Raw genomic sequence first — 22,341 nt, 5'->3', positions numbered from 1 at the left:
GAAAATACCTATCTTGGACATTCTCTTTTTGTGTTGCCTTTTTTTTTTTCCCTCTTTCTCCATATCTTTTAATTAGAAATGCAATGGTATACCAGTGTATTTGAGAGAGGGGAAAGAAGGGTAAATATTTAGGTTTGGAAGAACTGACCTGAGCAGGGAAGAAGTCTGGCAGGCAGAGAACTCAGCACTGAGTAGCTGAAGATTAACACCAATAGTGAGAAGGAATTGCTTAAATACACAGTTTGTGCTTTTGCAGTTACTTAAGCAAGTAGCTTGTTAGGAAAAAATGCGGGACGTTAAGAGGCTTCAGGCCAGGCTCTGCTAGAAGTATTGTAATATTTTAATTTCCGTGCTTAGAAATAGGCTGCTACATTTTTATGTACCTCATTTTAAGAGGTGCATATTGTTTTCAATTGCTATGGACTCTTTCCTGAAATTTTGGAGGCATATTGAACCACATTTGAGAATATATTTTGAAGGTTCAGCATGTCAGCCTGTCCTTAGAGCACCTTCCCAACTCTTCCTGCTTCTGTCATAAGGAGGACTGTGTCCCAGTATGATAACTGTATGTCTGTGAGACTTGTCCCCTTGCATCTTCTAACTGGAAGGACATGACAGCCCTCCAGAACACTAATTGTAATTCTGCCAGCTCCGGACCACAGTCAGTGCAAGAGACTTTTGTGTGTGACAGCTGAACAAAAAGGAGGTTCTCCATTGCTGCTGCTCTCAGTGACCTTCAGCCTGATGCCTGACCATATTGTGGACAAGAGAGTGAGTTACAGCTCTGTGGCTGATTGGCTCTATGGGAGCTGCTGAGTCCCAGCCTGAACTTGTGATTGATCACCTGAGGCAAGGACTGGGTCAGCCCTGGGAGCACAGGTGAGGGCAATTCAGCTGTGTTACTGGTAGGGGTGGAACTCCTGGACTCCATTTAAGGGCTGAGTGCCACTGGGGAAGGATCTCTTTCTGGAGATCCTTTCTTTGTGGAGCTTTTCATCATGAGTGTAAATCTTTGGATACAGGTGAGCATTCCTTCTCTGTTTGTTCCTTTGCCCTCTCACTATAATACTCTTTTCAACTGTTCATTTGTGGACTGTACAATGACTTAGGAGGAGAAGCACGCACAGAGACTGGAATTCAAGACTGGAGAAGGGTGCCGAGGTTCCAAAGTCAGGTGCCTAAGTGCTGGAAATGCTGAGGAGAGATCTTTGAATTTATGGTTACTCGGGTGCCATAACCCCTTCTCTATCAGAAGAGGGATGGCACACTTACTCAGAGCTGTATCTGTATTCATGGGGCACACAGGTGACTGCTTACTGCCATCAGTTTAGCTGTCCAAAGAACTGACTGTTTCCTTGCAAAGCACAGGACGTTCTGAGGTGGCACCTTAGATAACTGGGTCCAGATATGATACGCCCAGCAAGTTAGTCTTCAGTGATCTTTAGTCCTTACTCTTTGTTTAACACAAATAACCGAACAAAAAATGACCTCTACAGCTAATGTAAAATTACCCTTTCCTTGAACATGTTTCCATTACTACACTGCTTGGAGTAGGCAGCAGTAGAAGGAAGTGGTTGATGACAGAAGTGATAGCCCTACATAGAAGTGAAATAAACGAGCAAGTTTTCTTCCCGAAGAATGAAGTTACCAGTTAGCTTTCAGAAACCTCTGGTGTAGAACTAAAAAGTAGCACTGTGTGCAGAAAGTTACTTTTTTCAGTAAAAAAAGTCATTCTCATTTACGTTTGCCTGTAAACTTCTTTGTTTCAGAGGTTGTCCTGGGTAAGTTGAAGGTTTTTTAACTGATGCTTGTATCTTCTGTTTTGCAAAATGAGGTGGTTAGTCTCCTTCGTTAGATGGTCACAGTAGAAACTTTGAAATGAAGAACAGTGCTTACTGGTTTTGTTTCCCTGTTTTTCTTTTATGGAAGCAGCTGAACGTGTGTTTATAAATGCAAAGCTACATGTAGAATAATTTTCTGAATTTACAAAGCTTTTAATAGTGTCATACTTAACTGTAGCTAACTAGTTTCAGGTTGTAAATTGAATACTAGCAGAATGATGTGAATGTGGGCCTTTTGTTTGAAGAACGTCCTTTAAACAGTGACTTTTTAATAATGGGGAATTGCAGGCTTTAGTCTCTGAACAGAAGCAAGGGCTTGTTCTTTGCTTTTAACTACTAAGTAGTGTTACCTGGTTTGGAAAGGTAGGTTTCTTACTGTGTTTTTTTGTATGCGTATGCTTTCGTTCCCACGGACGGCATTAATTGAACTCGAGGTTTCCCAGCAGCTGTGTCTGTCTTGAAATGGAGTAAAGGGAGGTTTCTTGGTACTGCAAACTTAGAACCAAGATTTACGTAGGCTACATTTTTCCCTCCCCTTTTTCTGTTCTAGGTGAAATTGTGGTAAATGAAGTCAATTTTGTGAGAAAATGCATCGCAACAGATACAAGTCAGTATGACCTGTGGGGCAAACTGGTTTGCACTAACTTCAAGATTTCCTTTATTACGGATGACCCAATGCCACTACAGGTTTGTTACTACTTCTGTCACTTCATCATGACAACAAATGTGATAGATAAAATGGATTTTATTAGGGAAAAAAACCTGTCTCATAGCTGATATAGTTATGATCCCTTCTGACATAAAGCAAGCTGAACAATGTGGTTAAACTGTCCTGTTCTGAATGCTTTGCCATTCCATTCCTGAATCAAGAATATAAGAACGGAGCAAGTTTGGGGTGGAATTACAGCCTGCTCTATTTAATTCTGTTTATTCAGGCTTCATGGAGAAGTGGTTTTATAAAAGGTGAAGCAGGAATTATATAAAGACTTGTTCCTCCTTGAGGAGGAGAACTGAGAATGTTCCTTTTCTTCCACAAGTGTCAATCAGCAAAACCTTTAATGTGTTCATCTTTTATTGGGATTAGTGAAAGGAGGACAAAGTAACTGTGAAATAAGTTTTCATCTTAGCTGAGGCAACAGCAAAAAGAAGGAAACCAAGCCTTTGTCAGAGCAGGAGTGTGAAATTCAAAATCTTAATGGGTTTTCTTTGAACAGCACAGCATACAGTGGTGTTTAGAAATCCAAATTGTGAGCTGTGTGTTATTTTCAGTGGAGTTGTCTCGTATTCCTTTTGCAGTTTTCAAAGGAATGCTGCAGTAACTGTGCAGGTATAAAGCTCCAAAAGTACACAGGCACTTTCTCAGGAGCCCTGTGTTTGACAAAAGCTACTTCAAAAACTTACATTTTCTGCATGACAAAAATATGTTTTTGGTCATGAAGCAATTGGCAAATCTTATTGGCATTTGGCTGGTTATGCCTTTGTTCTAAGGAGCAAAAGTAGATGATGTTACTTGTTCCTCTAAAAGCAAGTGTCAATTTAATAGCCACTGTTTTATGTGCATGTTGGAGGTAAGTAAGTGCACTTAAGGTTGTTATTGTTCAATTGTATTTTTCTGCTCTGGTTATTCACCAGGTAGGGCTGAGATTCTTACTGCTTTTGTTTTATGTGAAAGGAGTAAGTGGCCACATGCAGTGTACTGTAAGGAAGGTGAACTCAGAACGCTCAGAATCGTCTATACTGAGGAATTTGTACTAGCATTGAGGAGGAATTCTTAATATTTAAACTCTTCTAGTTCTATTTGTTATAGGAAAATAAAGCTTTGTGTTTGTCCTCATGAAAGCTGAGTTCATATTTTTTGCTTTCTTATGATAGAGTAATAATCAACTACAGTAGCTGTTTATTTTTTTTAAATATATATGTATGAACTTTATGCTTCAGATTACGCTGAATTTTTGCCAGCAAATTTTAAGGCTAAAAATACAAATCATGAGGCTTTTTGCATACTCCACTGGCTCTTGCAAACTGTTTGGCATGCATTCCCCAACACAAGAAAGCTAGTTTCAGTATTTTCAGTTGCTTGTGAATAGCCAAGGGTGGTACATGTGAGGAAAGTCTAGGTGTGCCTGATTTTTTTTTACTGTTGTTTCTTTGAAGTTGTGTATCTGGTTGAGAACTGCAGAGCTGCAATTGATGACTATGAGTTCATGTGTTTCAGAAATTCCATTACAAAAATCTTCTTCTTGGTGAACATGATGTTCCTCTGACATGCATTGAGCAGATTGTCACAGGTATGTCTAAAAGAGTTAAAGCCTGTCATCGTGCTTAGTCAGTTCACAGCTGCTAACTGCTGGTTAGGTTATGCACAACGTTGTCACTTAAATACCCAATTCAAGGCCCACCAATATTGGTACTAAACATTAGCACAATAACAGATCAGCACTTGTTCTATGTTACGCACCTGTTACTGCAGTACAGATTTTGATAATGTTTTTTTTTGTTTTTGAGCATGTGAATTTCTACAGTGTAAATACAGTCTAACTTTTAGCCAGGTTAGTAGCCAGCAGTCCTCAAAATCTACGAATGGCAGTAGTCATCTTAATCTGAAGAAAAAACTATGCTTCATTTTGAAGAAGCAGTTTTTGATCACATGGATCCAATAGGCTAAGCTAAAAAGAACATTTTCCATCTTTTAACTGAAGAATTTCACAAGTAATGAATTGTTGTGTTGCTGTTACAGCTAGGGCTGCTAAATACTTGTTTTTGACTGTATGCAGTTTAAATAATTGCTTGTAGATAAGCTTTTGTTGCCTGAAGTCATTCAGTAATCCATTTCCACTCTAGAAGGAGTTTTTAATTGCAAAGAAAAGATGAATTTGTGCCTGAGAAGGAACATTGTGAAGAAATGCTGTTTTTGAATGAAGAGATGCTGCTGCCCTTCTGTATGGTCTTGGGCTGGCCACACTTACTGCCCTTTTTCAATAGGCAGCAGTTTCAAAACTGAAAACATCTGTTAATGACTGCGTTCTATGGAGAGATGCTTATGTTACAGTAGTGCTGCAGCCTTATTGTTTAGCATCTGTTGCAGACACTCACATAATATGTTCTGCTAAATAGGGGGAAAGAGCCAGTATCTTTGAATGATCTAGTAATTATATCCTCAATTCTATGGCGTGTTTTGCTCCCAGATGGAGACTAGTGATAGATTTTATTTTGAAACTTGAGGTCTGGCAGGTTGTAGATTACTCTTTTCTTCATCTTTCCCCAGGGTAAACTTTCAAATAGCCTAACATTGGCAGTTTCATTACAAGAATGATAGAAATTATCTTGTACCCCTTTGTTTGGCTTTTCCATGAAAATTTGAAGTTCTTTAGAGGGGAATAATAGTATTTCTTGTTGCACATTTAAAGGAATGAGTCTTTGTTCTTCTATTGTGCAGGTTTACCTAAATTCAGTAAAGCATAAGCTTTTCTTAACAAGAATTGAGAGAGCTTTGACTGAAGTTGCAGAAGAGGTTGCTTGAATAGCTGAGGGTATATTGTTTGATTGACTTATATCTAAATATGTGTATGTGTATATACACACGTACAGTGGCCAGGTAGGAGTTTTCTTTTCAGTTATATCCCTTGGCTTCTGAGTTTCTGGTTGAGATTTTCACGTAGGGGTTGGGAAGTGGAAGATGTAGCTGAAAAGAAGCAGAGCATGAGAGATGCGAGAGACTTTCTTGAAAAGAGCTGCTAGTCCACCTGATGTGCTCTAAGTAACTGCAGTTATAGTGAGAGCAAGCTATTGATAACACTGTTTAGTATTATTAGTAGTTGTAAGCTCCTTGTGTCGCCATAAACCTTCATGCTTTTCTCAGGATAGTAAAGAGCATGGTGCATAGATCCATCCTGCTTTTTGTTTCCTGGAATTAGTGAAGCCTAATCCAGAAGACACCTGTGACAGCCAGCCGTGGCAATGAATCATTCAGCAGCTGTGTGCTGTTTTCCCAGTTAACACTAATAAAATCCCTTTGGCTTTAGTGATTATTGTTTTAAAAAACTTTAGTTCCTCCATTTGAAGGTGAGTTGCACAGTCTAAGAGACAACCTGTCTATGCATGCCTACGCAGCCTGCCAAATTACTGTACTTACATAGCTTAGTTTTATGTCATAAATAAGCAGTTAATCTATGTCTTAACTCAGACACTTCTTTTTATACATCCAAATGGAAGGAGAGGGAAAAAGCATCTCTGCTAATTAGTGTACATCAGAAGGTCCTTGCAGAATATGTGATCAACTGCCAGGGAACCAGAATTGCTCTTTGAAGTACTGCATGTTAATTCCATGTTTGTGAAGTTGTTGATCCATAAAAATAATATGGGTGTGTGGGAAACAGTAATTCAGCCACTTATTTGAAAGAACATTCCTCAACAAGAGCATGTATACAAGCTTTACCTAAACTGAGTATTTGAAATGCAGTTCTGGTAGCAGTGCTATTGTATCTGTTTGAGCCAGTCTTTTCTTGTGTGCTTAAAAAAACACAGTGCAATAACTTTGTCTTTTCTTTACAGTGAATGATACCAAGAGGAAGCAGAAAGTCCTTGGTCCCAACCAGAAACTTAAATTTAATCCAACTGAATTAATCATTTATTGCAAAGATTTTCGAATTGTCAGATTTCGTTTTGATGAAGCAGGTCCTGAAAGTGCAAAAAAGGTAATATGTCATTTTATGAAGCCTTGCTGTGTAGATAGAACTAACATGCGTGTTACATGTAATGTTTTGTTTTAATAGAAGTGCACAGAGGGAGAATTTGAAAATTAGCCTAATTATATATTATAATTATAATATTATATATTGCAGGAAAGTATCTGGATTTAGTGTAAAAATGATTAGATAAGAAATGTAATGTGACATATCTGCTGTTTCTTTTCATATAAGATAAATCTGCATTTCTTATCTGATATTGTACTTCTTAAATTCATCAGGTGAAGGAACATTTTACAACCTTCATGTTGCAGTTGTGCAACAGATATTTACATTTCAGTATGGGTTTGATACTTAGTTTTTCCAAAAGTAAAAACTTCAGTGTGTGGAGTGTACTGTTGTAACAGTCAGGAAGATCATGGTGGTGAAATGGTGATGCAGGAGCTGTAGTGACAAAGGGACAAGTGTGATGGAATGGTGTTACAAAGAAAGGTGCTCACCCATGTCTGTAGGTATCAACTCACAGTGAAAACTCCATGAGGGATGGATCTCCAACCAGAGATTCTTCTTCCTGGCAGTCAGCCCTTAAATGGGGTCTAGGAGATGTGCAGCCAGCCCCCCCCTTCCAGTCACAAAGCTGAATTGCCTTCACCTGTGCTCCCAGGTTCTTTCCACAGGTGCTCAATCAGTGAGTCAGGCCAGGACTCAACAGTTAACATAGAATGTTATGTTATATGTAATTCTTGCATGTTTAACACAACAAGTTCTGTGAGCTCTTGAAAAAGTGTGTTCTTTGTTAGTGCTGTCCTGGCTGAGAGCTGCATGCCTTCTGGTGTGGAATTATCTTTCTGTACACTACTGGAAATTGTATTCCCCAATTTAAACACTTGTCATAAGTCTCGGTAACATCCTGCAACATTGTTTAACCTGTTAAGGTTCAGATAAATCTCTCCTGCTCAGAGGTGAGCAGTCTACGTAATGCTGGCTCACCAGCTTTCTTGCTGTGGAACGCTGGCGTAGCTGTTGCAGTTACAGCTCTTTTCACCTCTGTTGCACTGCTTTGTGGCCAGGCATGGCATACCAGCCTTTTTGTAAGGAATGACCCAATTTGCTCAGAGGTTGAGTTCTCCTTCTCAGTGGGATAAAGTTTGAGCTTAACCCTGTAAATCCTCAGTACCATCTGCCCAGACATAAGTCTGTTTGCATTTATCGACAGAATGATGCCCAATACATTACTTCTCCATGTTCTACTTTTAGAGATCCATTAGCAGAAACCTAGTTATGAACCATGCTGTTCTTCCTCGTTAGTGTTCTCCATTCCTGCCTGTCTGCTATTCATAACCTTTCATGTCTGGCAGTCTTTCAGCAGTCAGTTCCCCTTTTACAGCTTCTCTGAAGTCACCCAGGAGCAGTCTATCTGGAATGTCTTTATAGCAACTCTTTCTGATTGGTTGTCACAGTTAAGAGGAGTAATTAGCCTGGAGGAGGGGAAAGAGAGCACAAACTCAGCATCTCATTAACACTTCTTGTGCTGCATTTCCTTATGCAAGAGCAAAATGCAAAACCTTTTTATAAAAACATTTTTTTAATGTGTTTGTAATTACATGGTCAGTGTGATTACTGATAATGGAGATGCAGAAGGATCTGAATCTGTTTATAAGAATAGTAGTGGTGGTGACTAAAAACATGGCAGTTCCCATTTACAAGTATCAGGCCGTGATTGCAAAGAGGAGTGGAAGGAAATGTGTACAGATGTAACTTACAGCTGTGACTCCTGCAGAAGGTGGCTGCAGCTTTCATGTTTGGGTGCAGTACAGGAGCACACTTTTACTTGAAGGGAGGCAAAGTTCTGTTAACATAATCTAGCATTTTCATAACGATGTTATTCTGTTAACATTCAAATATAATTGCCTGAAGGCAAGTTGTCCTTAGATCTGGTTTCTCTATCAAGATTTTGCTTCAGATGTTCCAGTGAACTCAAGTAGAATGGTCTTATGTAGCATATGGGATGGAATTGTTTTGTTCTCTGTGGCATTTAAATGGCATGCTAGCTCCACGTTCTTGAAAGATTTTTATCTGGTTTCTGTTCCTGCCTTTTGAGCAGCACACGTTACCAAAGCTGTCCTAAAGATTGAAAACAGTCAGGACAGGTGGTCAGACCCCCCCGTGTGACTGAAGTACCCCTTAATATAGGTTTACATCCTGCTATTTGTGCATGGAAATTTGATAGCTGTGTGCATGGAAATAGTGGTATGTGCCTAAATTTTGTAAGGAGCACCAAAACCTGGAATGATTGTAAATGGGCTTCTGGAACCCCTTCCTCTACAGGGCTGTGACCATTAGGTGACCATTAGCTGCTCTCCCCTCTAATGTCAGTTGTGAGCTAGGCACAACTGTTTTTTCTCAGAAATGTGATCATGCTCATTTTGGAACTAGATATGAAAACATCCTGAGTGTAAAAAAGCAAACAAAAAACCCCACAACCAACCAAGAATGTAGAATTTTGTATATGGGATATATGAATGTTTCCTATGGTTTCTGGTATTAAGAAGCTGCAGAACTCAGCTTTTCTGTTAGAATCACAGTTGTGGAGGCTACAATTCAATTATAATCATGTCAGAAGTATTAATGACTTGCAGGTTTTTGGTTTTTTTATAAAGCTTTTTCTATTTTATAGCTTTAAAATAAGCAGAAGAGAAGATGATGTTACAGTTGGTATTGCAATCTCTGTTCTGTAAAGCAGGAGACCTGCATGCCAGGCCTTTATAAATCATAAACAGCTTCCTCTGGCAGACTTGGCAGAAATGCTGCCAGGTACCCGGATCAGGGCAGGGAAATTCCTTCTCTATCCAAGTGAAATCCCAATAGTACAGGACTGCATCGTTGTGCAAATGAAACAAGTTCAGAATGAAACCCTCCTTACTGCAGTATACACTTCAAACTGTGGGAGTATTTGTGCATTCAACTTAATTGGGTACAGTAATAGCTTGAAAGTAAAACACTTGGTAATTATTACTTCAAAGGTGAACTTTAAACATGTGGAATGGTTGCAAGGAGAATCGGCCATAACTGTCACGGTTAAGTTGCTTCAAGCAGAGTTTCTGGAATGCAATGGAAATGCTCATCAGCATTCAGTTACATAAATCGGTGTTGACAAAGAGTGTAATCTGTTTCTAAGGAAGTAGCTAGCTCTGCAGAACAGGACGTAAGGGAGAATAACCCCTGCTAATTAGGCTGCTTACTGGAATAAAGAGTATTCTGATTGGGGTAGTAAATGGGGGAAGAAATGATCCAAATTTGAAAGCAGTCAGAGCAGATATGGACAATCTATTTAATGGCATAAATATATGTAAATAAGTATGCGGGTAGTGCTGGGAGATCTTCCCAAGTTCTTCTTTCTCAAACTGAAGCAGAAATAAAGTGGGAGAACGCATCAGATTTAGATGAATTAACTTATTAAGGTGCCAGATATTATGGAGGAGTATAACAACTCATTCCTTCGATGTACCTTAATAAACACACGCCCAGCATTAGCTGCAGCCAACTCCTGCTAATGGAATACTGCCGCAGCGTTAACCAGTCAGGTAAATATTTCCTTTCTTATTTTTATCCATGGATATTTGGGAAATAGGAGTTAAGAAATGACTGAGGGGTGGAACCTTGCATTCCTCACCATGTAGCAGTTGGTTTCCATTTTGTCTCTAAAATAACTGTAGGATCTCCACAGGAAGGAAAGCCAGCTGGGTGTGGGAGGAAGCGGAGGATGGGGAAGCAAGTTGGGGAAGTCTGAAGTTAGGCAATGTGGAAGCAGCAGCATTTCACCTTCTTTAAAGGAAAAGGAATAATTTTATGTTAGAAATCACAGCAGGTCAAATTGGAAAGACCTGCTGATTTCCAGTCTCTGCAATACCTGACACTAGACTAAGATATAAAAATATTTGAGAAGTTGAAGCTTTACGTCTGTTTTGTGATAGAAAGTGTGCTGCCTTACCACACAAATGAGTCTTGGCCATGTACCAGAGTGGCACACACCCTGTAATCTCCTGTTTCCTAAGTACGTATCCATTTTTGGACTCCCTTTCTCTTCTAGAGCTCCCTCAACTCTTTTCCTTTAGGAAACTTTTCAAAACATGTAAGAGATGAGTTTCAGAAACACAAGCTTGATCAAAACAGAATGCAAACTGTCCCAAGTCTTGTTTCCCATGCAGTGGCAGCTGTCCTTCATACATGTCATAACTTTTGGGATGAAATGGTGCCGTTTTTTGATGCAATGATTGCAAGGAATAATGTGGAACTGATGAGAGTTTTGAACAAATCATCCTGACCCTTCCTAAGGTCTTCCTCCTCCTTCACCCCCCAAACTTCTCTATTATCTTCCAATTGTACTGATTCTAGAATGTAATATCTTGAATCTGGGAATACATGAGAAAACTTTTATGTTCTTATGGTTTTTGGAGAGATGAAGAAAGCTTTTTTTTTTTTTTTTTCTTCCCCTAAAGTAAGTTCATCTAGTGCTAGTTTAAACATAGCAGTGCATTTTAGTATTTGACAATATTTAATGTCTGAAGGCTTGGGTAACCTGTGCTGAGACTTCAAACGTGTTTGTGCAAATGAGGGTTCTGATATGTATTATTTCAGCTTCTGAAGTTGTTTTACTATTTCCTCTTATGTAGAGTACTTGTATACAAACCAAATTAATGCATTGCTGCTACTGGAACTCCTACAGAAGGGGAAGAAAGCAGTGTTAGGGGTTAGGCAGTGGGTAATTTAGCAGCTAGGAGAACATGCGTGACGGCTGGGGCTGAAGGGTCTTTGAGCTGAAAGCTGCTTGTTCCAAGAAGACTTGCTGCCTGGAAGATCAGAAAGTGTTTCTGTGGGATTTGATCTAGTCCTGGTTGCTTGAGTTTCCATTACAGATGTCTATTGGGAATGGGAACTGCTGTAGTAAGGAGAAATAATGTGCTTTCAGTGGGTTCATTGGTCGGTCTGTTGTAAGGAAAGAGGTGAAATGCAGCGCTGTGCTAACAGAACGCATCTTCAGTGCGAGTGCTCACAATTTTTTTCCAAAGAGCATTGATGATGCTTTGAAGCTCCTCTTACTGGTAAAACTTCTGTTAAGGAAAGAAAGCCTTGCCCTGCAAGCATCGCTTATTTTGTGCAGCAAGGGGTTGTGCAGAGGGCGCTGACATGGGGAAATGGCCTTTGTGCAGTGAAATAATTAAACCCATTGTGTTTACTGTTCTTAATAAATGAACTTTCCAGCAGGCAGCCTATTCTCTTGTTCGACTGAGTCTAAATATCTTCAGCTTTACACAATTTTAAATTGGCAAAAGTACCAAACATTTTTCAGTTTGATATGAGAACATTTCCTGTAAAACATGTTTGTCTTCCCATTTAAGAGCTTTCTGCTTATGGTAATAATCTGTTGAGATCTGTGGAATTTGCTTGTCCTTTGAAACTTGCAGACAATAAAACTACTATGCAAGTTTAGGAAGGGAAAGAAAATGAGCATGTCTTTAGTGTTGCTTAGTGTATATTACTCATTTTTTTTCTAAGATGTAAAGTGAGAGCTGAGTAATTTTATTTATTTAAAGCAACAGAAATGGGGTTTTGAACCTCAGCTGTAATGCACAGGTGGGCTGTTTCACTCACGCCGTAGCTGGGCAAGCACTGTCTGGACACCTAAGGAAAGGAAAGTTTTTTAGCTGCTGGGCTCAAGAGCACAGCTATGGCCTCATGTTTGCTGTGCAGCAGATCTCGGTGCTCATCTCCCCTCAGCTGAGCCCACTTAACACACCACACACGCTTTCTTTTGCAAAGACAGAGTTCTTAGATTCTGCCTTTAAAAATAGTTTTTACTGTATTTCTGTTGTATTATTTGGCAGCACAGTGGAATCCTTTTATGCCTTTCAGTTCATCTTCAAGCCTTTGAAACCTGATCAGCGTAGCAAAAGGCTTTCATCCTTCATGCCCGTAAATGAAGATTGTGAGTGGCTCTAACAGCAGTTGCTCTAATGAAAAGTTAATGAAAACAATGGAAGTCAGAATGTAGATGTATGCGGATTTCCATTTTGCTTCATTGTTACTGATGGGCAAAAGCAGTCTGTTAGAAAATGCCAATGTTACAGAATTGCTGTTGCCTTATTAGAGTTCTTCAGCTTTTTAAATTACAAGGTGTATTAAAACATGCAAGGCTTCGGATTACTTCTTGATAGTTATTAATGGCTTTACCAAATCCTGGAAATTGGCTAATAAGTGGCTGTGCTAGTCCATTTCCCTGTAACACTTCCACTGTTCTTTCTCAGGAATGTCCTGTCCTCTGTTTTGTACTGCAGCTCTGTCGTAAAACTGAAAGTGGTGGGGAGAAAAGGCAAAACAACTGTTGTTGTAAAGCTCGATAGGAGTTTTTTTGTTGGCGAATCTGTGGGGGAAAAAAATTCAGCTGTAGTTAGTCTGCAGTCATTACTGGCCTTATAAATTGTAGGCAATGTACCCATCAAAAGCCAACATCAATACAAAAACATAGCAAAGGTTCCATAATGCTGCTTACATGTTGCATGCCAACTAGTAGACGTACAGAAGCTTTCTCCATGCAGAACTTTGCACCAATGAGCCTGGATGCTTTTCCCATTGCACAGTGATGCCAATAGTAGTATTCCTTCAGTTGGTATAATAAATATTTTTCTTTTATATGCTTCAGAATAAGACAACTTTTATTCACTAACAGAATGTAATTTCTTGGAAGCACAGAAACTTGTTCAAAATTAATGTCTATGACGGCTTAGCAGCGAATAAATGGTGCTCGTGGTGCCAAGTATAAAAGTCACAGAGTTGAAAGGAAGGAAGCAAAAGGAGACACGAGGTTTTAGGTGGTGATAGTATGAACTTAGACTGCACGGCATCTTTGTCCTAAGTAAAAATTTGAGCATATTGAGTTTCTGTATCTGAACATAGAGATTTGTAGAGTTTGTATTTTATAACCTCTTTATCTTTAGAGGTGAGGCAGGTACGTTCTAGGAGAATGAACAAATCCTGAGGGAAGGAGGCAAAGCTAAAGGCTCGAAATCAAATCCTGAAATGTAAAGAATAACAGCACAAACCTGTACTTGAAAGGTTTTTTTTTTCTTCCTGAGTTCAATTTACTTTTTTTCAAGTCCTTTTATTTAATGGTGATTTTATCACCTGTAAAGCAACAACAGATAGCAGAATTTGGCTGCTTGATACCCAGTATCTAATCTTAAACAGGATGAGTTCTACTAAAAAGGACCGTATGTTTGGAGAGAAACCAAATTGCTTATATGCCGGTCCTGAGCTGTTAGGAAGAACGTGAAAGCTTAGACAAGTCTCCTCGTGCTCAGGTTGATCTCTGCAGTTCTGAGGATGCACCTCTTATTTGAAATCTCTGATGAATTTCTCTTCCCAGAGCAGGGCTGTGACTCAGCCTGGTCAAACCTGATTGCTGCATCACATTGTCAGAGATGGAGTTGGAGCTTGTGAAGCCTGCCGGCAGCTAGAAGTGCTGGGCGGGTTCCTTTTTGAATGAAAATGAGCCATCTGAGTCTGAAGTTATATGGGCTGGGCCAGATTTAGCGAGGCTGACATGTTGATATGTTTCAGTTGGCTCCTGCTTCAGTTCTCACAGCTGAGGAGTGGGAAGAATTGCAGTTCCCCCACCCTTGACAAACAGGACTAACATGAAAATTCTGTTTTTACTGAGTTTGGAGATTGGTGGAGAAACTTCGGCTTCTCATTCAACTGGTAAACTACAAACACCAAGAAGGCATCTCCCACTGTGAATTATTCATTTGCAAGTGGCATAGGGAGAAAAGCTGTTCTTTATTACCAAATAATTTGCTTTTTACTTACATTCATCAGTACTTTTCACAATTTTGAAACACAATAATGTGTGAAATTAGCATAGGTCCTAGAAGTCTTCAAGCAACCTCTTGTTTTCCCTTCAATTTGTTATGGAAGTAGGCCTGAGGCCTGGTTTTAGCTTTTGCTCTGCAAAGTTAACGCTATCATAATCATGGGCAATAAATTCTATGTAGATAAGTATTACTAATAACTGTTTCTATCCTAGGTGTGCCTTGCAATAGCTCATTATTCTCAGCCAACGGATCTTCAGCTTCTCTTTGCATTCGAGTATGTTGGGGAAATATATCATAACCCAGGTATGTATGAAAATATTTTCATTATTCTACAATGTGTAAGTTTAGCAAGGCTTCTATCCAGAAACAACAGCAAAAAGCATTTGAGGCTTCCTCGGGGTAATTAAAGTGGCCTGTCCTGCAGCCAACCTCAGATGCAAGTCAGTTGCAGTGATTGATTTTAAGTACCAAAATCAAAAGAAATGTATTTCTTGTGTGAAACAAAGCTACCAATGTCAGCATGAATACTCATATTTCCAATTCACTCCTTGGTCCTCCTATCAGCATATGGGTCTTTACTGGTACTCTAGGTGCCTAGCTAATCTCCCATCAGGCAGGCTCATTCAGCTGCCCTTCTTTTGGGAATAAGTTTCTCTTCTGGTGGTATTGCAGGAGGATTTGTGCAGCTTGGGACTCCATACCTTCTTTCCTAGAGGCTTACTAGGCAGTTCTTCCCACCCAAAACCTCCACCACCCCTGCTGAGTTGGAGCACACCCTCTCTGCTCAAGGCCAATCTCCAACTGAACCCTGTCAGTTAGGTAAGCCTGAAAAAGATGCCTTTGGAACTTGGTTTCTAGTGTAATGCTGTGCGGTCACTGCTTAGTGTTCCCCAGCCAATACACAGCTGAAAACGATCAGTTCTAGCACTACAAGCCTCCAAATAGCAGAGGTACCGTCAGCGTAGTTCTGTGGTACTGAAATATTTGCTCAGCAGCTGAGATTAGAAACCGCTGATCTGCCTGTCACAAAATTTGAATGCTGTGGAATCGTAGGCTCAGACATTCAAATTTGTACAAAAATGGACATTTTCCATGCAGGTGCCTACATGACCGCCGTGTGCATGCACAAGAATGAATGTGCATGTGATTATATTGCACGCATAATGACATATTTTCTTACCTGGTGATTCTTGGGTGGTTGTTAAGGTTGTGTAATGAGGTACTAGGGAGGAAGTCGTTTTGCAGAAAAGGGGACAATGAACTGTTAAAGCAGAGCATGAACAAAATAGTGATCTGCCACAAAGTTGCCTTAATTTTGTTCTTAAAGTTCGATTTGCAGTATAGGGAAAAAACAAATAGGGGAACAATTACAAGAGGTGGGTAAAATGTGTTATTCCTATGAAGCAGCAGATCAGAATGGCAGAAACTGGTTGTAGTTGCTGGAGGAAAAAGCTTGAAATACTTGGCGGTGATTGTTACTGTTATTAACTGAAAGATCTCCACATGTTAAAGTGTCCCCTGGTTTGTTTGCGGCATGGATCTGTGGCTGTGCTCCTACCGTTACAGCGCTGTGTTCTGTGACTGTCTGCTCTCAGCAATCCTGGTACAGTGGGATTTGAAATGCTGTCATTACACTGCTAGGGGAACATAAAGAGCCTGTGTTGCCCTGGTGTACCTGAAAGTCGTCTTATCCTAGAATATGTTTGATAATTAACCGTTGTTAAGCAGTGAAATTCTAACATGAACCGCCTGGTAATGACAATGTTCCTCTGCGTACTACATTTGGACAACTCCTTCATCCTGAGTTCTGTGTAGTTTTCTTCTGAAAGAATGAAATTATAAAAAGTAGTCTGAGTGCTCAAGTTGATAGATAGCAGAAGGTAGAAGATACAGTCACTGAAATCACAGTAGAGTGACTGCTTCGCTTAGGCAGAGTTTGCATCGTTCCTTCCGTCTTTACGATGCTTACAAGGAGTTTTCCTGGTGGAAAAGTCTCAGCTTCTTTCACCTTCGTTTAATAACTTTACCAAGTACTGAGGAACAGAGTGCAGATCTCCTTTGACACAGCTGACTGCATCCTTGGCACCTAAAGAATGACCAGCAAAGAGAATTTTCTGTAATAGTAGCAGGGCATATCATTTTGGTCCCTACCCACACAGTGATGGGTCAAGTGTACATATGTATGTGTATGTACATATGTAACATATTTAAAAATTAAAAAACATTATCAAACAGTTTTTAGCCTAGCCTTCACTTGTTTTTTTTTTCTTTTTATTAATACAGATGGTAACTTGTAAGGAAAAACTGTTGAAATTGTGTACCAAGTATTTTACTTCATACAGAAGACAGTTAATTAAAGGGTAGCGTGTAAAGGTTAGATGCTTCTAAAACATCTGTGACTTCGGCATGTTGAAGAGAGACATCTTGTCACTTAAGCTCTGCTCCTGACCATTAGCATGTTCTGCTTTCTAGCAAGCAGCACAACACACCAGCTTTATGTCACTTCTCTGTTGACATCACAGGAAAAAAATGCATTTGCATCTTAGCCGTCATTGAGCCACAGATCTGTGTTCATGCAAAGATAGGTAAAGCTGGTACTGGTATTTGTCTTGTAATTAGGAAGATAAATGTTTTTTTTTTAAATGTGCATTGATGAATTTTCTTTTCCTAGCAAAGAAGGTGAATGGAGTTGACCCAGGAGGCGGTGGAGGCAGTGGTGGTGGCATCAGCAGTGCCAGTGGTCAGCAGACACCTTTGTTTGAAACTTACTCTGATTGGGATAGAGAAATCAAAAGGACGGGTGCATCAGAGTGGAGAGTTTGTTCAGTCAATGAAGGTTATATGATATCTACTTGGTAAGTTTTTCTTATAATGCAAGTAAGCATAGAAGCAAATGAGGCAATTACGCTGTCTTTTCTCCTCTAAGTCTCAATCCCACCCAACTCTAATTTAACTCTTCAGTGTGCTCCCTGCAGAGAGCCCTTAGCTGGAAGATCCTGCAGATGCTGTCTTTGTAGGAATGCTGTATTTTCAGAACGTACTGAATCTGGCATCTCTTTCATGCTCTTGTGCCTCTGAAATCTGCATGTTTGTAAGCAAATGCACCTGAGCCATAGATGTAGGAGATGCACATGACAACTAGTTAGCCCTGTGATATTAACGTCTGACGCTTTAGAGTTGAACAGAGCTGATAAGACAGCGCTGCAACAAAAGAAAAGCTGATAAAATACTGAGGGAAAAGTAACTTTTTGTATTGTGTTTGTTTCCCAAGCCTTCCAGAATATTTTGTGGTCCCTTCTTCCTTAGCAGATCAAGACCTTAAGCTCTACTCCCACTCTTTTATTGGGAGACGAATGCCAGTAAGTAAAGTCTTCATTCTTTATTTATGCAACAGTAAATAGAAGATATGTATGCCAGTTAACATAGCTTAGAGAGCATTAAGAAAAAAAATCCACAGAATAACACAAACATGCTTTGTTGTTGTTTCGTGTTTTTCATCTATTAGTTGTGGTCCTGGAATCATCCCAACGGGAGTGCCCTTGTAAGAATGGCCAACATCAAGGATGTGCTGCAACAAAGAAGAATTGATCAAAGGTAAAGAATAACATCAACTAATTGTTTAACCAGATACAGCATAAAGTGTGTGGCAACGGTGTGTAATGTAAAGCAGCGTTCTGTAGTGCAGAGCATATTTTTTCTTAATGTTACAGTGCAAAATCTTTTGAGAAACGGTCTTCTGAGTATAGTCCAGGCATGTGTTCTGTTCAAGGTCCGGTTCAGCTGGAAAACTGAATAATTTATTGAGTTTAATGGCTGTGTATTTTTTAATTGCCAGTCTTCCAGCCAATACAATTCACTGTTAGAAGGATTGGATCAGTATTGGTGATACTGCAGTAAAACTTAAGTTTATGTAGAATTTCTTACCTGCTTCAGAGAACCACAGCGGAAGTGATTTGTTTTATAGCATTTACTGTTTTCTAGATGCAATGCCACAATACACACAGCCACTTGTTTCAGGTGTTGCACTGCGTGTGTTATGCTGGGGCTTTGAGTTCCATTTTGAAACCCTGTCAGATTTCCTGGCTTGATGCATGTTGTGTTTGTTTGGCACAGGTAAGTCTTACTAAAAATGGCGGAAAATGAAACATTGCGTAGAGCTGCTTGTTTAACCTGCAACTCTGCCTCAGATTTTCACTTACCCAAAGTGTTTTAAAGTTCAACCCTTCCATTTTTGCTTTGTAGCCTCAGGTATTGAAAATATTTGAGCCAGCAGCTTTGTAGCAGGAGCAAAGCATCTCCTAAAGATAAACTGGAACTTGTTCGTTCTTTTTTAACAAAGCATGTGTTTTACATGTTTTTGCTGTTTTGCAGTTTGGCATGTTTCATAAGTTTTCTCTCTCTCTCTTTCTCTCTCTCTCTTTCTCTCTCTCTCTTTCTCTCTCTCTCTGTCTCTCCAGTAATTAAATAAAATTTTTTATTTTTACTTCCTTAAGGATTTGTAATGCAATAACTCGAAGCCATCCCCTGAGAAGTGACGTCTACAAATCTGATCTGGACAAGTGTCTCCCCAACATCCAGGAAATCCAGGCTGCGCACATCAAACTCAAACAGCTGTGTGTTAACGGTAAGCTGAGCTGTCCTTCTGAGGTGGTCGTTTCCTTGAACTTCAATTCTAATAGACATAAGAGAATAGATAGTTGTTCTGCAGCATTACTGCTTTCCTTGTTGCAGAGCCCTTTGAAGAAACAGAAGAGAAGTGGCTGTCCTCACTGGAAAATACTCGCTGGTTAGAGTATATCAGGTTTGTATCATTAATAAAATGGCTCCTGAGATGTAGAAGACTTGCACAGTGTAAGAAAGAAGTGAATTGGTTGAAGGATTTGCTATTTTAATTAACAAATCAGGAAATATAGGTAGGACTAATATTTTTAAGAGTGTGAATCTAGAATATTAATAGCGATATCACTTTCTTTCCCTGTCTAGATCATTTCTTAAGCACTCTGCTGAGCTCGTATACATGATGGAGTGTAAGCACGTTTCTGTAGTTCTACAAGGTAATACAGCCATGCCTGTAATTCTTAGCATTAATGGTGTAATGTACACAAACACAATTTCTTAAAATAAACTATAATCTTTATAAGTGATAAACACATCAGTTCTAAATATTTTAAGCATTTGAGGACCTGGAATGGAAGGTAATTTTATTATGTTTCTGGACTGTAGTGTAGTCCATAGAATCAAAGGGGAATTTCACTTTGAGCCTTCTTGTTTTTGCTCTGGTAACGATACGGTAGCATCAGAACTGCAGGGTGGACTTTTGTACTGTGTAAGCTGGGCTAATATTCCTTGCGTAAGCAATACCACTGTAATTCAGAGGGCTCATTTACCAGCTCGTGGCACTTCAGTTACACAAGAGCAACCAATGTCAGTGCAAACAGACGTTCTAGAAGAAAACTCTCTGAAAAACTTTCTGCTTTCTAGATCAGAAACATTGTAATTTCTGTCATTTTTACAAGACATGTTCGGCTTGTGTATCATGCTTGTCAACATTGGTTTATTAGCTTTGTAAGAACTGCTTCAGGGTAGAATACATGTTAAAGCTTTCCCTCAACACGATTACCCTCCTGCACAGTATGTTTTGTAAGTACCAGGCTTTCCCTGGGATGCTTTGGTTCTTTATGAATGCATTGCTAGCTGCATATGTGGCAGGAACCATCAATATGGGATGAGTCTTGGTTAAAACAAATTAAGAATAAAAAAGGTAGCTCTTATTTTTGAAACTGAAATAACTGCACAAACCCACAACACGAAATAAATGTATAGATATATATTTTTATAATTATAAAATATGTTAAATTTAAAAGAAATTCAGAACTAAACCCAGTTGCCTCCTTATGCTCTTTGTGATATTACTTTGTATGTGTGTGTGTGAATGTGCACCTCGTGTATTTCATACATTCTGTGTGATTCACAGAGGAAGAGGGACGGGACCTGAGCTGTCTTGTTGCTTCTCTCGTTCAAGTCATGCTGGATCCCTACTTTCGAACAATTGTTGGATTTCAAAGCTTGATACAGAAGGAGTGGGTCATGGCAGGATATCAGTTTTTAGATAGGTGTAACCACTTGAAGAGATCTGAAAAAGAGGTAACAGTGACTTTATTTGTATCTGATAACTGTACTGCCTTAAACATTTACTCACAAAAAAAGTCTGAAAGTAAAAATATCATCCATGCTTTTTATGAAATTTCATGAAACTTACGTCAGAGAAAATGAGTTGCTATCCAGAGTAGAGAAATGCTGTTTATCAATAGTTGCCATGTGAGATCTAATTAAATTCCATTTCTCTTCCCAGTCCCCTTTGTTCTTGATGTTTCTCGACTGTGTTTGGCAGCTGCTAGAACAGTACCCAGCAGCCTTTGAGTTCTCTGAAATGTACTTGACGATACTGTATGACAGTGCACGTATCTCCTTGTTTGGCACTTTCCTTTTCAACTGTCCTCATCAACGAGTAAAGGAAAGCACTGTGAGTATTAAGTGTTCCAGCCCCTTTTCAGCTGCATCATCTAAAGCAAGTGGTGCTCCTTCATGTTTCCAAAATGTCACACTCTTGTTTGGTGCAAAATACTCCCCGGGTGAATACGGTCAAATGTCCTTTCAGGTGAGCTTTGCAAAGGCACTAAGAGTGTTCTGGAAGAAAGTCTATTGAATTTCTTCTTTTCTACATAGTTTTCCTATTGTACGTGATTATTTCTGCTCCACTAAGAAACGTGTATTTATGTCTGGAATTGCAGAATGACAGGCAATTATAGAATTTCACATTTCGGGCAAACTTTGAAGTCCACTGACATAATTGTTTAAACAATAGAAAAAGTTGGAAAAGGATGTGTGAGTGCAAAATAGTAATGCACAGTGAATGTTTATTTCAAGATATTTAGGAAACTGAGCACTTGAATTTATTTTTGAAAACTAGACTTTATGAGAACTCTGTGTAGATGATATTTGATGGCTGATAAAAATTAAGCACGAGTGAGTTTTGTTAGGCAGCTTCCCATTAAAGCTGTAGGGAACAACCTCACAAAGAAGTAGAACGTTGAAAAACCATTTGTGTATTCTCAGAATATGAATTGTTTTAATAGTGAACGATTTCATACTACTGAAGAGTGCTTTTTGCTAAGTAAGCATTAGTCCTGCATCTCTGCTGCGTAAATGAAAAGCAGGGCACAGCTGAGTGCTCCAGCAGCAGGCTGTCTTGCTGCACTGGTTTGATCTGCAGCCACCTCTCAGCTATGCCTCCTCACCTGGTTATTACACACTACTATGGTTCAGATTTGTGGAAGATGTTTGATTTGTAATACGCCCAAATATTACTTCTTGCAGGAATTTGCTATAAGCAAAAATATTCAGCTGGGTGATGAGAAGGGCCTCAGATTTCCTTGTGTTTGGGACTGGTCTCTTCAGTTTACAAGCAGGGATCGCCTGCTCTTTCACAACCCTTTGTACATTGGGAAAAGCTCACCATGTGTGCAGAACGGAGCAGTGAAAACTTTCAAGCGCTCAAAGGTAACTTTGGTGACTTCTCTTTGTGAATGGACTGTTTGTGCTTAACTGTAAGTCAGAAACGTACAGTTACGTGATGTTTTACGCTGTCACTTAGCACTAGGAGTGCCAAGGCTTCTCTTACCTCCACAGCCTAAAGAAAAGGTACACACAGGGCTTTCAATACAAGTAAGGACTGTGCCTGTGTTCCAGGACGTTCCCTGATGCACCTCAGCTCACTGCCAGCAGCTGCATTATTCCACCTGTGGAAAAGCAGCGACACACTTTCTTTTCCCCAGAGTTGTCATTTGTGAGTGCTGATTATTACAATCACTTGTTGTTTTGCTAAGCCTAGAAAACCTAAGTATTTCTTTCTGAAGGCCTCAAGGGGCTCCATTTGGTCTGTGA

At 39.5% G+C, this 22,341-nt stretch overlaps 1 protein-coding gene across 1 annotated transcript in view; it reads left to right on the top strand.

Moving 5' to 3' along the window:
* Positions 1-22,341, top strand: part of MTMR10 (myotubularin related protein 10) — a 37,254-nt gene that overhangs the window by 10,520 nt on the left and 4,393 nt on the right. The window contains exons 3-15 of the mRNA XM_052672291.1: positions 2,392-2,528; positions 4,057-4,129; positions 6,393-6,535; positions 14,610-14,700; positions 17,069-17,252; positions 17,669-17,756; positions 17,903-17,991; positions 18,891-19,021; positions 19,129-19,198; positions 19,381-19,451; positions 20,372-20,541; positions 20,750-20,920; positions 21,775-21,957. Of these exons, the coding sequence (XP_052528251.1) occupies positions 2,392-2,528; positions 4,057-4,129; positions 6,393-6,535; positions 14,610-14,700; positions 17,069-17,252; positions 17,669-17,756; positions 17,903-17,991; positions 18,891-19,021; positions 19,129-19,198; positions 19,381-19,451; positions 20,372-20,541; positions 20,750-20,920; positions 21,775-21,957 (1,601 nt within the window). The remainder of the gene's footprint in view (positions 1-2,391; positions 2,529-4,056; positions 4,130-6,392; positions 6,536-14,609; positions 14,701-17,068; positions 17,253-17,668; positions 17,757-17,902; positions 17,992-18,890; positions 19,022-19,128; positions 19,199-19,380; positions 19,452-20,371; positions 20,542-20,749; positions 20,921-21,774; positions 21,958-22,341) is intronic.

This window comes from Tympanuchus pallidicinctus, unplaced genomic scaffold (genome assembly GCF_026119805.1).
Source record: "Tympanuchus pallidicinctus isolate F22 unplaced genomic scaffold, pur_lepc_1.0 scaffold12, whole genome shotgun sequence".
Taxonomy (NCBI): domain Eukaryota; kingdom Metazoa; phylum Chordata; class Aves; order Galliformes; family Phasianidae; genus Tympanuchus; species Tympanuchus pallidicinctus.
This window is presented reverse-complemented; position numbering and strand designations above follow the sequence as displayed.